The sequence below is a fragment of the Gadus morhua genome, chromosome 3 (assembly GCF_902167405.1).
Source record: "Gadus morhua chromosome 3, gadMor3.0, whole genome shotgun sequence".
Lineage (NCBI taxonomy): Eukaryota > Metazoa > Chordata > Actinopteri > Gadiformes > Gadidae > Gadus > Gadus morhua.
In genome coordinates, this window is record NC_044050.1 from 4,851,025 (window position 1) to 4,866,849 (window position 15,825).

The 15,825-nt window shown below is 41.8% G+C and overlaps 1 protein-coding gene across 2 annotated transcripts; it reads left to right on the top strand.

The window, feature by feature from the left end:
- Nucleotides 1-92: 92 nt before the first annotated feature.
- fbxo8 (F-box protein 8) lies at nucleotides 93-5,551 on the top strand. 2 transcript variants are annotated; one of them, XM_030352754.1, is made up of 8 exons: nucleotides 93-254; nucleotides 1,395-1,506; nucleotides 2,029-2,115; nucleotides 2,414-2,558; nucleotides 2,828-2,954; nucleotides 3,743-3,861; nucleotides 4,126-4,322; nucleotides 4,481-5,551. In XM_030352754.1, the coding sequence occupies exons 2-8, from the start codon at nucleotides 1,395-1,397 to the stop codon at nucleotides 4,666-4,668; spliced, it is 975 nt and encodes a 324-aa protein (XP_030208614.1). In that variant the 5' UTR covers nucleotides 93-254; the 3' UTR covers nucleotides 4,669-5,551. The 2 variants fall into 2 exon arrangements, with proteins under 2 accessions (XP_030208614.1, XP_030208615.1); XM_030352755.1 differs by lacking the exon at nucleotides 93-254 and adding an exon at nucleotides 469-590.
- The last annotated feature ends 10,274 nt before the right edge of the window (nucleotides 5,552-15,825 follow it).

Consider the following 15,825-nt stretch of genomic DNA (forward strand, 5'->3'; position numbering starts at 1 on the left):
TGTGTGTGTGTGTGTGTGTGTGTGTGTGTGTGTGTGTGTGTGTGTGTGTGTGTGTGTGTGTGTGTGTCACACACACATTATGTTTTTAGATTGGATCTAAAAGAGGAGGAGCCAGGATAAAAACAGGAGTACTGTACGACCGACACACTCTGAGCCTAATACCAAACTACTGTTTCTGTTTACACTCGTTATTCCCCGCTGTCGATGTTGACAGTCGGGGCGGCGGAGGGATTAATTAAATCACTAAAACCCAGGTAAGTGTCGTTATGGCTTTGGATCGTATGAACTAATAAATAGAATACGCAATACGTATAGAGTGCTGTAAAGCACTGTTCTAAACTAGCTTCGTTTGCTATCCTGGTGAGTTTATGATGGATAGGATTTTCAGCAAATCGCTGACTTAGTTCAATGGTTAATTTATCTTGGACCAATAGTAGAGGAGTTGAGGCGGGGACTACGGGTCAAAAATACAAGCATGCTAGGTGATACTTCCAACATCACTGTTTACAACGCAGGGTGCCCTACCTGAGAGACTATGCAAAGGACTATTCTGTCTGAACGGACAGAGCTGAGCTGGTGAAGTTTATGTGGTAGGATAGAGATAGTTGAGTTAAGGTATTATAGAGAAGGCTTGTCTAAGGTTTAAGATTATAAATGGTTAAGTTATGGTATAACAATGTTACAGATGGTTAAGAAAGATAAGGTAATAGGTTAGAGATGGTCAAGTTTAGGTATGAGGTTCGGTATGAGGTTAGAGATGGTTGAGTTTAGGTATTAGTTTATAGATGGTTACATTTAGGTACATGTTAGAGATGGTGATGTTTATGTTTTATCTTAGAGAGTTATGTTTAGGTATGAGGTTGGAAATGGTTGGTTTTAGGTATTAGGTTAGAGATGGTTAAGTTTAGGTATGAGATTAGAGATGTTTAGTTTAGGTATGAGGTTAGAGATGTTTAGTTTTGGTGTTAAATTAGAGATGGTTAGTTTAGATATGAGGTTAGAGGTGGTTACATTACGGTATTAGGTACTAAGGAATGGTTCGTTTTAGGTGTTAGGCTAGAGGGGGTTAAGTTTAGGTATTAAGTGAAAGATTGTTAAGTTCAGGTATTAGGTTAGATATAGATGCATTAAGGTTTTTCTTAGAGATAGGTTTAACTTGGCTTGGGTGGTCTGCCTTGTTCGTATAATCTGGACCATCATGGCATGGGAGAGATATCTGTTCATCTCTAATGTTTACTATGGTCTACATTTGGCTTTTGGGAGGTCAGAACTAGGTGACCTCCCCGGGGACATGAAGTTTATTTTATAGCAACGTAACTGTTCAGAACTAGACCAGATATTATTCAGATGATTGCTGATGGTGGGATTTCCCGGGGTGGTTGTGATGTCCACAGATGGGTCAGGCGTTGTGGAGGCTGCCACTGGACGCAGGACAACAGCAGCAGCTACAGGAGGAGTTAGTGGACCACCTGGCCGACAGAGAGCAGCAGAGAGCTGGGGAACAAGGCAATGCACATGTTTCTCACTAACACTGGTGTAATGAAGGGGGGGACCATTTAAATACATAGTTTCTCTGTGTGTACCGTGTATAAGTGTATTTCAAAATGTTCCTTCTAAGCCCAATATGTATAATAGGCATAACCCAATTGTGCCTCATTTGCCATGTATATCGCAGTTTTGCTTGACATGGACGTGGTGCTCTCTGTTCATGTAACTGTTCATACTGTGGTCTGAATGCTACTGTATTGGGTCAAATAAGTAGCAGACATAAATGGTTGTACAGCGCCCAGAGCCTAACCCTGATCTGGATACAATGCTTAAACTAACAAACAGCATAATATGTTGGACACAAAGAAACCGTACCAATACAGAAACTTATAAGCCCTCTGCTCTCTTTTCACTAGTTATGCCTATTAGGGTAATATGAAAAGTTTAATTTCAATGGTTGGAATGATAAAATCATGTGACATGATTGTAGGGAGGGTGTATATTCAATAATGAATCCTTTTGTATGCTTTTTTTATACAGCCACAAGAGAAGGAGGCCCCCAAAGCAGGCCCCCCCAACACTGCCATGGACTTGGGACTGATATCTATCAGTTACTCAGGAGGGGTGGTATGAACAAACCAGCATTACATTTAAATTTTAGTAATAATCGATATATTCACCCTAAGAGAATAACTCAACTTTAGACTTTTGGTCTTTTCCAAGACAGAGCACTGGTTTAACCTCATAGCTTTGTCTCTGCTTTGACATCAACCCGGGCTCTTATGCTGCTAAACTCAATTAAGTTATTCCTAACACAAAAGGGTACCGTTTAAATGTTTCTATTACTTGTCTCTACATATAAATAATCACTAAAGATGTATCTTTTGATCTTGACTTATCTTAATTTCTGCGTATCTATTGACAGGAAGGGCCCAGCACAGGTTTATAGATTTGGAGATGCTCCCGCCAGAACTAAGCATCACCATCCTGTCTTATCTTAACGCTACTGACCTGTGCCTGGCAGGCTGTGTTTGGCAGGACCTGGGCCATGATGAATATCTTTGGCAGGGGTAAGACTCATGCTCATTCGCCTCATTTTTTTAAATTCACTCATCATCGGCCAAAGAATCAGTTATAATTCACCAGATATGTTAAAGCTGTTAAGATGTATTGCTCATAGCTTTATGTATTGATATTATATGATACAAACATTTTCATGTCATCGTCATTAATATAATTTATCTTTAATAAAAAATTGGTGATTTATTTCTAGAGTAAAAAAGAACAAATCTAATTTAGCATGTTGCTTTTCTGCACTTCGTTTGTGTGTCTCTCCCAGGCTTTGCAAGTCCACATGGGGTCACTGTTCCATCTATAACAGGAGGCTACCCAGTGGCTTTTCATACAGGAGACTCTACTTGCAGCTGGATGAAGGCAGTCTGACATTCAATGGCAATGCTCATGAGGTTTTACACTGCATGCACCACACATACATACAAACATACATACACATTGTAATGAGGCTGAAGCTTTTAATTAGCAATGTCCTTTAAGGCCTTATATATTTTATTCTGTATTTGGTTGACTATTAGGCTAATTGCAATAAAGAGTAGGCTGTATGATATAACATATATTTTGCAAAGTACACCAATAGCTACAAGTTGAAATAACCTTCAGTGACTCAAAATCAGTATCTTTTGGGAATTTTTGAAAAACACACACACACACACACACACACACGCACACACACGCACACCACACATACACACACATACCTGGTAACTCCAAAGGGTTAACCCTTGGCCTGTGTTCCTAGTGATAACAAGGCAAGAGTGTTGTGAGTGTGTGTGTGTGTGTGTGTGTGTGTGTGTGTGTGTGTGTGTGTGTGTGTGTGTGTGTGTGTGTGTGTGTGTGTGTGTGTGTGTGTGTGTGTGTGTGTGTGTGTGAAGGGGAGGATGAATCGTCACATGTATTAGGTTAAATGTGATGATGTCACTCCAATGTTATGCCTCATTATCACTATTGAAGACTCTTTGTTACACATTATGAGCATTAACAATCCAAGTTTATGTCTGTGTGCAAATGCAAGCATGCACGCACCTGGGTGTGTCCGTGTGTGCGCGGGTGTGTGTGTAAGCCTGTGTGCGATCTGGATCATGAGCAAGATTATGGCTACTTTAGACCTCCATTTAAAAGACACATGATAGCCCTGCTCTCTCTCCATCTCTCTCCCTGTCTGTGTTTTGCCTCGCAGGGGATCAGTTATTTCATGTCTAAAGGAATCCTGGTGGACCATCCCATGGAGCTCGCTAAGTTTATCTTCTATACCCGACGGCTCAACTGTAAGATGCTGAGGATGTACCTCGATGAAAGGTGCCAGCACACATAATACACATACATGTATTCTGTGAGAAAGGAGAAGGCTTACCAGTTTTATTTTTGAAATGCTCAAATTATATGACACCCCAACTTCACTTTCACTATTTATAATTATGGTAATTCACTTTTTATTTGTATTCGATGGTATGTAAGTGTATCATAGGGTCAGCATCTGTGGTAGAATCCGTGCTCCTTCCTTCTCATTAAACATTCATTTCTGCTGTGATTGTGTTCCTGCTTTTGAACATCTGTAATCAGACGGGACGTCCTGGACGAGCTGGTCACCCTGCACAACTTCAGCAACCAGTTCCTGCCCAACGCCCTGAGAGGTTTCTTCAGGCACATCCATGCCCCCGAGGAACGGGGGGAGTACCTGGAGACCCTCATCATTAAATTCAGCCAGAGGTTTTGCACTTGTAACCCGGCCCTCGTTCGAGAGCTTGGCCTCAGCCCCGGTCAGTACCAACAGTCCCTATGGACTGGCCTCTGCACCACACGTTAACCTTGATGTCTGAGCATATGTTCGCTTTACTGCCTTGTACTTTATGCAGTGTTGAAGCCGTTTTATGCACTATGGTCAGTTTTGTTGATTTGTTCTCCCTTCTCCTCTCAGATGCGGTCTACGTCCTGTGCTACAGTCTGATCCTGCTGTCCATCGACCTGACGAGCCCCCACGTCAAAAACAAAATGTCCAAGAGGGAGTTCATCAGAAACACGCGACGCGCAGCCCACAACGTTTCAGATGACTTTGTGGGGCATCTCTATGACAACATTTACTTGATTGGCCATGTAGCTGCCTAGTACAGCCCACTTTACTGTCAGACATCCAATTGCAGCCCATGTTCTATAATGCACTGAAGAATAGAGACTGGTGATTGAGTTCCACCATAGGTAAGAATGTATCAATGCTAACAAGCACAATTTGAACTATTTTTTTTGTGTATAAAAACAAAAATCAAGAGAAAAGGTTTTGAAGACCCTAACCCTAACCCCAACCCTGAAAATCCACCAACACACTGTGAAAACGTGCACCTGTCGTAAGGCCGCATACGGGACAAAGTGTGAGTCACTCTCTGTGAATATGATGACTATTGGATGTCCAAAGCCCCAAGTGTCATGAAATATGGCTTTTCATATCCAAGTATGTAAAGGAGCGCCCAGGAGAAGTCTTTGATGTTGCACTTGAATACGAAGGCTGCTGATTGATTCATGACGACGTGTGCTCACCCTGAAAGCGGAGCCAGGGAAGCAATAAAGATTCATCAATGCACAGAATCTGCTCACTCACATTGGCCAGAAGAATAACCAAAAGTAGGTGGGGGGGGGGGGGGGGGGGGAGATGGTCCCGATCAGAAAGGTCTCACTTACGAAGGAGGTTTCTGGCCGCTGTAGCAGCACTGTTGTAGCATCTCGTCAATCTAACGTTTTAGTGAGCATGAAGCCCTTGCTCCATCAGGTAACCTCGAACAACACAGAAATGAATGAAGCATAGCAAATTGTTCGACTCGGTAAAAGATTTAAATCGGTGGGAATAACCAGACTTTGACATCACTGTACAAAATGTAATACTGCAATTTTTTTATGATTAATCAAATTACACTAAGACCATGGTTCTTATGCCTATGTTGTTAATTTACTTCTGAACTCCCTGCTGTTATAATAAACGGCACAAGTTTTACAGTTATTTTGCTGACTATTTGTATTATTAATGTCATTATCAAGGCCTAGTCAGGCTTTAATAAGGTAGTTGTTGAATTTAAAATACCAGTGAAATGTTTAATGTAACGTACTGTACCTTATGTTTAACCATATGATTATATTGGGTTCTTGTCCAAAAACAAACGCACATAAAACCGCTGACATTTTATATCCTATGAAAAGCAAACCAAGTCAAGTCATGAATATATAGAATGTATAGTCCAGGTTATCATCCAGCTACAAAACAATGTCATAAACAAATGGGTTTGGTCCCATGAAGTTATTCAGTACAAGCCATGATGACATTTCTGGAGCCTTAGCCCAGAGCCAAGCTGATGTTGTGTTGTGTACCCCAGCACCCCTTCAGCCTGACACCCGCCACAAAGGCTGTCCTTTGAACTAAAATCATACCATTATCATTCATCACCATTTTAATATTATAGTAGCCTAGTTGTTAAAATATATCAAGCTGAGCTGTTTTTCCGGTCTTCACTTTGTTGATCAGCAACAATCAACATCAATAATATTTAACAAGTAAAACCTTGGACGATGGACAAATAAAGAAAAATCTATGTAGCCAAAACATCAAAACCATCTCTAGGTAAATGCATGTAAATAATCACAAATACATACTTATGTATACTATTTATAAACCATTGAGGTGATTTAGTTTGTTCATACACACATCCCATTTCCCATCAAATTTCTAATTTTCTTGCTGAATACATTGTTGTCCTATCATTACATATGACATTGTTACCTAGAAAATAACAAGAGCGAAATGGCATACACATTCAAAACGAAAGACAAATTTGGGGAATGACTAGGCGAGTAATAAAATAATGCATCTTCCAGGAGCAACTCAATTTCTGTTTCTAATCACTTTGTTTTAAACAGATATTTCTCCTTACTTCATGAAATAACTAGATAGCTAAACCCTGGCTCAATATTCATGAAAAATGGGTCTGTCAAGTAGCCCTGTGATTAGCAGCCAATGTCTTGACTGTGGTGGTAAGTGGGCTGAGTGTTTTGGTGAGAGTGTTTTGGTGGTTTGCGTGTGTGTATGTGTGCGTGTGTGTATGTGCGTGTGTGAGTGGAAGACTGAGAGACGAAGCGAGAAATCAAGGTAAAAGAGTAAATCCTCTCCAGACACAACATGACCTCTGACACTTGACCTATGTATTTATGCGTGGCTGTGTGTGTGTGTGTGTGTGTGTGTGTGTCTGTGTGTTTTTACTATGCATGTGTTTGTGTCTGTGTGTATGAATGTTGCAGGGGTGGTGTGTTTTATGTACTGCAAACGAGAAGGGAAGGCTATGGGTAGGGAGAAATAACCTTTTCACAAAAACACGGCCACAGGGGCAGAGAGCTACGATACATGTTGCTGTCACTCTACGGACATCAGGCTTTAAACAAACCTCTGTCCTGAGCGATGGATTATGGATATTACCCTCTCATGCGTTTCACATGGATATGGCTTTCATGAATGTTCAGGGGAAACCTCACTTGTTTTTTGTCTCTGTCAAATTTATTGACTTTAATTATTTTTGAAAACTTAATATATATTATTTGGTAGGCTTAATAGGCCTGCAATATAATATGTTTTATTTCGCTCATGTTGTTTATGTGCTGTTCAATGTATGTTAATATTATTCTTTAGTATGACGCAAAATGTTTCCACTATAGACATAAATGTGCCGATTTAACGGGTTGTTTTTATATTCTTGTAAAATTGGGGGGTTTATTTATTTCTTCTGCCGTTACCTTTTTTTCCATCACTGTTTGGGGCAAAAAATACAAGAGTAATATTTATTTTTATGCATGGAATGGAATGATTAATACTCCTTCAAACTTGTAGTGGATCAGCCGTTAGAGAACTGAAATATCTTTACTGCACAGAGCAATGCCAATAATTATTTATGTGGGTTCATTTGAATATATATTTAATATATTGGCAAAATATGTTTTCTGCATTTCATTTCAATACCAATTCACTGAGGGTTGGGGTACATACCAACACTATCAAAGATACATATATTTTAGAAGAATTCTGAGGAAACAGCCTTATGGGCATGCACCCTTGTAACCCAGCAGCTCTTCTTGGGGTTTCTGAACACAAAAGTAATTATTCTAATAATAATTAGGTTTATTTAGGTTTGGATCACTAACAATTTCGGATAATATAGGGCGTTTAACTCACAATACAATAGAATGAGGAGGGATAGGATGTTTTTTAAGATTTAATGCGTTATTATTTATGCCAGAAAATCTTACAATGAGTCAATTACTGATCCCAACATTATGCCAGCCGTCCTCTATTGATAATGATTGATAGTGATGCAGTGAGATACACTGAAGTTTTTCCGTAGGCCTACACATTTTACCTGTGACCCTTAACAATAGATTGCAGCTGCTGCAGCACAAGAGAGAGCTCAGATATATTATGAGCATGAGAAGTATATAGTAGTGTTTTTTCCAGTGTCTCTCTCTCTCTTATCCTCTGCCTTGCTCTAGATTTATGGCCAGCCTGAGCTACGCGCCATAAGCCCTGCTCGCTCATATTGTCATAGCCAGGCAGGAATATTACATATCTGCATATTCAAATGTGCCTATCTACTTGTATCTAATTGTAGGGGTAAAATAATAATGCACTTCTACACATAGTTACATGACTTTCATATCTATCAATGGAGACCCATATAGGTTAGAGGCAGTCAATATATTAAGTAGTATGAAGGATACTGAAATGAAGATGAGGTTGACATTTTCTAACTCTTTAACATGGTCTGGTTGTATTTAATTATCTTATTTAAAGCTAGGGTACGATGTTTATTTTTAAATGCATTTTTTAGATCAATAAAACTAAAGAAACAACAATAATCACTATATGAGCCCGTAATAAGCCTGTCCATTTCATTCGGCCTCAACCAAATGAATGGACGGATCAGCTGTCTGAATACCTGTGTCTGTATGCTACCTATCCAAACTCTGCCCGTGGACACTCTGCCTGGCGTGGACACTCTTCCTGTTCACACTCTGCCCGTTAACACTCTGCCCATGCACTCACTGCGCCTCACCCCAGACTTCCAGAAAAGCCTGGCCAACCTGTTGCTAAAGCTGCAGCGAGCTCCTCACGTGTTTTGAGGGAGAGGCTTTGAACGAGGCTTGAACGGAGGGGTGGGTTTTTTCTCGGTTGGATACTTTAAAAATCAAGGTTTTCTCTGGCTGGTTTCTCCAAATGTCCTAACTTAGCTTTCATTATTGATGATGGGATTTTCGAATAAACCTCTGGGGCCAACCTGTTTAATAGTCTCATTTAGGAGTCTGTTGCAGGCCTGCTGAATGACCCAAGCAGAACTATATGTAGCCCCCTTGACGACATTCTATGTTACGCGCCCAACAGTACAGACGGGCATGTAGGGGAGCCTTGTACAGCTCCAGATGAACCGTATTGGCTGGGTTTAATTACCATTTCCATAACTTACCCCCGCTTACCCCCCCCCCCCCCCCCCCCACTTCCTCTAGTCTGTGCACAGTAATGTTACTGTCTGAAGTAGAACAAAAAGAAAGTTAAACAACTTAAAGGGAGGATGTGCCGCAGAGTCCTACCATAGGAGCTTAATGGGATCCTACTCGGGTCCTTGAACTGTCACAAAGGCTCGGCCTCAGAAACGGGTTGCTTTGTCTCAGCCTCCGGCTCGTGGCAGAGACAGCTGCTGATCCCTCTCCCTGCTGTCGGCCTATCACTGCCCTCTGTGCTAGCTCATCAGGACTGGATGTCATTTTACTGGCCACTAGTTGAATCACCTCCTACCACTGTTTTGATATTACCACTGGTTTTCTGGACACTTTACATGTACATCCTATTGTTTATCATTGCTAAATCAGATCCATGGGGGAAAACACCAAGAAACAGGATGCTATTTTAAATTAGATAAGACATTTTGTGTGCCACAACACTTAGATGACCAGCATACTGCACCACGGTGCACCTTCTAATGGGAGACTGCCTCCTCTTATTGGTCCACTTGTGAGGGAACCGTGATAAACACACCCTCTTCTCATTGGTCCACTAGTGAGGGAACCGTGCTAAACACATCCTCCTCTAATTGGTCAACTTGTGAGGCAACTGTGCTCCAACACTCTTTCATAAAATATGAGGGAATTAAATAAGAGCTTTTTTTTTTTTTTAAATCCCATAGCATCAACTCACAAGAACAGGTTGCAGTGACAAATTATTAAATTTCCTCTGCTGGAACTTTCTGGGAACTTATCGAATAGCTTATACAGTATAATGAGCAGAATTTCTTATTAAAGGTATTAATCTTATTAATCGTCAAGGTTTAGACGCTAGTGAGATGAAGCACTACAGCTTACAGCTCTGAGCAAGCTAACTATATACATGAAAGTAAGCTGTTTTATCAACTCCTGACATCTGTTAACCAGCTGCCCGTTGATGCCTCACTTCATGCTTCTCAGTCTGTCTCTTTGTCTTTCTCTGTCTACATCTCTTTCCGCTGTCTCGCGCTGTCTCTCTCTTTTTTCTGTCAGACTTTCATTTCCCTGATAGAGTGAGAGGTGAGGGGATAGGTGGTGCCGAGATGCTATGTGGCCATAAATCTCTTTGAGGAGCCTGGCTTACTGACATCCAACCCCTACCCCCCCGCCCCCGACCCACCAACCACCCCCAAGCACATGCACACACACACACACACACACACACACACACACACACACACACACACACACACACACACACACACACACACACACACACACACACACACACACACACACACACACACACACACACACACACACACACAAACACACTACCCGGACTTAGCCTCAACATTTAATTTGTTGCACATGGTTTGAACAGTTGAAATGCAAAAAAATGAAGCATTAAATATAGAATTTGTTCATCTGTTGGTTGCAGCTTTTAGAAAACTAATGAAAACACATATGAAAAGTTACTTTTTTAAACTTTAAATGAATGCAATTCTAGGCTAACTATTAAAAGTATTTGGTTTGGTATTTGGTCTGTAAAACTATTGGTCATAGTTTACAAGTCACATAGCGATTATGAATGTTAATTGTTCCACATTGTGGTCATGCTTTAGCCTCTCTAGAACTGTTGATCAGCACAGAGATACTGTTGAAACATGCGGCAGGCTCTGTTGAAGAAGACCCCCTCCCTATAGCTATAAAAAGCTCATTCTAAGGTAACAAAAACACTTATTTTCAAGGGATTAAAATATTATGAATAATTTATCCCATATCTGCCAAATTAATCCGCTAGCTGCCACTAAATGATATACATTTCACCTTTAATTCAGCTATAGGACCTAGATTTAAGAGTCTAGTCAGAAGCAAATCATGATAATAATATAAAATCCTTTCTCTGGTCACTTTCAAATCAATCAACATGTGTGGAAGTGGGTTAAATTATCCTGGAGCTGGATCAACCGCGAGGGGCTAGGCCAGGTGTATGATTCCACACAGAAAAGGCATGGGCAATGGAGGAGGAAGAGGGGCCTAAAGCCAAAGCAAACTAACAATGTTTGAGTTCCAATGTTATGGTTCCCAGATTACATAAGGCTCTGATGTTAAGGTCCTCAAACATGTTATATAGTCAATATATAGTAGTCGGATAGTTTTGTGGTGGTCTCACAGCTTCTACGTTGGCATGCCTGATAGGATATTAAAAATACAAATACATTTTTGACAGAGTCCAGTACGATTCACAATACAAATGTAATTGTGTATGGATCCTTCCCAGCAAGGAACCGCTCTCAAACAGCCAAGACTGGTCTTTACCTGAGTTGGACGGTTCAATACTCTGCAGAGGACTCAATACTCCTAATTCTTCCAGCAGACCCAACAAAGGTTAGACTATAACGACTAGTCCCATATAAATCTTTCCCAGTACTTCCTAGATAAATAGATTTACACGTGCTGCACCACGCTAATGTTCAAGTACTGAATGTTAATGTCCCTAACTTGCCGTTGGCATCGCAACATAGTGATTCTTATCCAGCCCTTTGCTTAGTTTTCTCAGGTCCTACCAGTTATGGACCTTCTTAACAGAGACATGAATGGAATCCATAATGTGAAAGGTGACCTGGAAAGCCATCTGGTTCATCTCTTATCGTGCCTACCCCACCTAGACCATGTTGATAGATGTCATCAAGCTGTGTGTCCTGAATATCATTAAACACGATGATATAATAACAGGATAAAATAACAGGATATTGAAGGTTCACTTGAGTTAAGTAGCTCTTGTCATGAGTACAATCTGGTCACCAAGTACTGTGCAATCCCACTTTCCTGTGGTATTCCTCATCCACAGTCTGCAATGCTCAGATTTTTTTTATATGACGCTGGCACCTCCAAAGTTACATCCAAAATAAAACAATTGAAATTTCCCCTTTTGAGGCTCAAAGATCAACGTCTCAAATAAATTGGTTTCAAAGAATAAAGCTGACATCATCATGATAGCATGTGAGATAATCTCTCATCTTTTAGTGATGTGCCTCAACCAAACTAACAAACAGATCACATTGTCTGTGATGATTAATCGACCAGTGATGTGTCGGTAACAGGTAACCCTCCGCTCAGACTACCCAGCCATAAGCAGAGAACTACCTTTTTGGAAGCACAATGGGGAATTTGGAATTAATAACTTGTCTGATTCTGAGTCAGACAAGCAAACGCCAAGTTATAGATATCCCAGTATATCCCTTTAACCTTAAATGTTATCTATGCCAACATCCCGAAGTCTTACAACTGAGACTATCAATGCATTTGAATTATGCACAATTTGTGGTTATAGATTTTGTGTGTTGCTTGCATGCTTTTAAAAATTTCAATCTGTCTGGCTCATCACTCTGGTCAATATTGGCCAATATTTCTCCACAGAAATATGACAAAGATTTACCCATTCTCTTGTTCTTGATAATTATCCAATCTGAAACAAATAAAAGTTAGGTATTCAATAAATACCAAAAGTCAATGTTTTACAAATAATAGTATTTAGAGGCATCATTACAGCTGCTAATAAATAAATCTATTTCCAGAATCGATAGCTATAAAAAATCCTCAATTTTTTTCTGGTGCGTCACATATCTGCGTATTTCTAAATTGCTGTTTACATTTTAACATTTATTGCCCAAGTTAACGTGTTTTACCAAACGTCCTGGCAACTGTAACATGATGTTTGAAACATGGCTTCAACTGCAGGGAAAGTAAACAAACAGCTGCCTGTTGTCGTTTCATATTTTGCTGGAGGCGATCCTACTCTGTTCTGGCCTACCTTTGGCCAAAGGAAACCAAGACTTCACATTGCATTACTGAACAGTTTGAGAAGGAAATGTCCAGATCCGTAGGATGACTGGCCCCTGACTGGCCGGTTGGACCCTGACTGGCCATTTGGCCCCTGACTGGCCAGTTGGACCCTGACTGGCCAGTTGGACCCTGACTGGCCATTTGGCCCCTGACTGGCCAGTTGGCCCCTGACTGGACGGTTGGCCCCTGACTGGCCTGACTGGACGGTTGGCCCCTGACTGGATGTTTGGCCCCTGACTGGCCGGTCGGCCCCTGACTGGCCTGTGGGCCCCCGGATGGCCTGTTGGCCCCTGACTGGACGGTTGGCCCCTGACTGGCCCCTGACTGGCCCCTGACTGGCCCCTGACTGGCCCTTGACTGGCCCCTGACTTGCCCCTGACTGGCCGGTTGGCCCCGGACTGGCCCCTGACTTGCCCCTGACTGGCCGGATGGCCCCGGACTGGCCCCTGACTTGCCGGTCGGTCCCATGGCCGGTTGGCCTCTGAATGGCCGGCTGGCCCCCGGTTGGCCGATTTGCCCCTGACTATCCCGTTGGCCCCTGACTGGCCCCTGACTGGCCCCTGACTGGCCCCTGACTGGCCGGTTGGCCCCTGACTGGCCCCTCACTGGCCGGTTGACCCTTGACTGGCCGGTTGGCCCCTGACTTGCCGGTCGGCCACCGACTCGCCGGTTAACCCCTGACTGGCCGGTTGGCCCCTTACTGGCCCTTGACTGGCCGGTTGGTCCCTGACTGGCCGGTTGGCCCCTTACTGGCCCCTGACTGGCTGGTTGGTCCCTGGTGTCAGACCTTGGATGATCCACAAGGTACGCAGGGAAAGGTGCAGTTTGCTAATGTCTCCCTCACTGGGATAAGTGTAAACCACAGCACAATTGAATATGCTGACAAAAAATCTATCTTAACAACCAGATTGTTTAGGGCAGAGGTTCCACATGGCGCCTTGAATAGTCCTCCCTATTTATGTCCCTCTGTTTTCTTCTTCGAAATGCTAAAGATGCTTTGATATGCACGAATAGATTAATGTTTTGATGTTTTTTATCAGCCTCTGGCCAAACACAAATGACAGCAGCAAACTGTTCTGAAGCTGGTCTGTGTTTAAAGCGGTGGTTTTGTAGACATTGTACTTATATTTAGAATTATTATTGAAATGCTTCTTTCTATGGTATTCTTTACGCATTGGCCGTTACACGCACAGAAACAGACACACACATGCGCCACACACACACACACACACACACACACACACACACACACACACACACACACACACACACACACACACACACGCACACACACACACACACACACATTGACCCGTACACGCGCACGCATGCACACAAACGCACAAACGCCTACCCGCACACAGACTGTCTGAGCAGGCAGCAGTGGACGCCGTGTGATTTACTCTAATTTGTTTTAGGTCCGCGAGTTCTTCACACATTACCTGCTTGTAAAACAGAAGAGGCCGTTAATGAAGTTAAGAGGCGTGTGTGGGTGCGTATGTGTGTGCGTGCGTCCGTGCGTGTGTGAGTGTGTGTGAGAGAGAGTGTGTGCGTGTGTATAGGAATACTCCCGAGAAACAGAAGCGGCGGACTGGTTTGCGCTTATGGAGGTTTTTCAGGGTCTTTTCGAAACGAGGCTTAGCGATTCAACTTTATCCTCTTCACGTCCATCAGCAGGTAAAGCATCACGAGCGACACTAACAGGGAGCCTATCAAACACACGGAGACAGATACACACAGTATGAACACGCAGATCCAGAGGACCCCGCGCTGTGGGCTTATAGAGGATTAATCATGTCTCCTACGGTGTGTTAGTGGGGGTCAGTCACTTAACCCGTCTCATTACACCTCCCATTATCTGCGTTTGGGACTGGAAAGCAGCTTAGGTCTACAATTATCTGCATTTTGCACAAAAAATTCACCATGCTGGTTGGATAGTTGGCCAACACAATTCTACACTCAGCGATAGGCTATGCCACGAGTTATCATGAAAATGTATGTTATTATTATTACCTATTTGTATTATAATCATCATCAATATTAATATCATTCTTGTAAGTAGTAGTAATATGATTTCTCAAATATATGCATATCTTTGCATTAATTGATAAGGCCATAGGCCCACTGTTAAAACATATCCAACTGCCTTGACCCAAATTGCCTCGAATAACATCACGGCTCTAAACGCTCATCATGAGGAGACAGAATAAGGAAGGGTGGTTTTAGGTATATGATGCACCTTATCTCTGGGAACTTGAAATGTCAGATCCACTCCCCATGGAGGGACTGTAAAATGTTACTAATAACCTTGTCCATATTTGGGAATGTTTAGAATGATGAAGGCTTTATATGTCTCGCCTGTGATGTGTTGTGCAGGCCTTCATTCAGGCCTCAGTGTTGAAATGTTGAAAAATAGATTTCGATGTCACTGGTCTTATAAAAGAAAGGTTAAATAAAGCTTTCATTAGTATTAGACTAGAAGGTTAAACAAAGTTATTACCATCATTTCGTATTATGAATCTTATACGGCAGGAAATATGCGGTTTCAATTTTTTTAATTTTTCGACACTTATTTTTATTTTTAAGTCCTATGCATAGCATATTAAACATGAAGTATTAAGATATCAAAACAATTGCACAAAGCAGTTGCACTCAGATTGTTCAATAGACCAGACAGTTTGGCGCCAATCAGATTCATTGCGCTATATTCAACTCGTCCTATTATATATTATTCTGCTTTCCACAGCTATAAAACAAAATCTCAGACAGGCCAAGAAAATACTCTAATATGGGTTAGAAAAAAATAAACGTTGAAATTGTTTTAGATAAATACATTTCTGTCATTTTTAACTTCAGCCTTTATCCACGCTCTTCCGAACAGTAGCCTAGGCCACTTCCAAAATCAGAATTACA

Bases quoted from the DNA above. Each gene is read 5' to 3' on its own strand.
- fbxo8 (XM_030352754.1), top strand. From the start codon at position 1,395: ATGGGTCAGGCGTTGTGGAGGCTGCCACTGGACGCAGGACAACAGCAG. The intron at 2,955-3,742 runs GTTTTACACTGC...TTTGCCTCGCAG, and splicing joins TCAATGGCAATGCTCATGAG to GGGATCAGTTATTTCATGTC. The intron at 3,862-4,125 runs GTGCCAGCACAC...ATCTGTAATCAG, and splicing joins AGGATGTACCTCGATGAAAG to ACGGGACGTCCTGGACGAGC.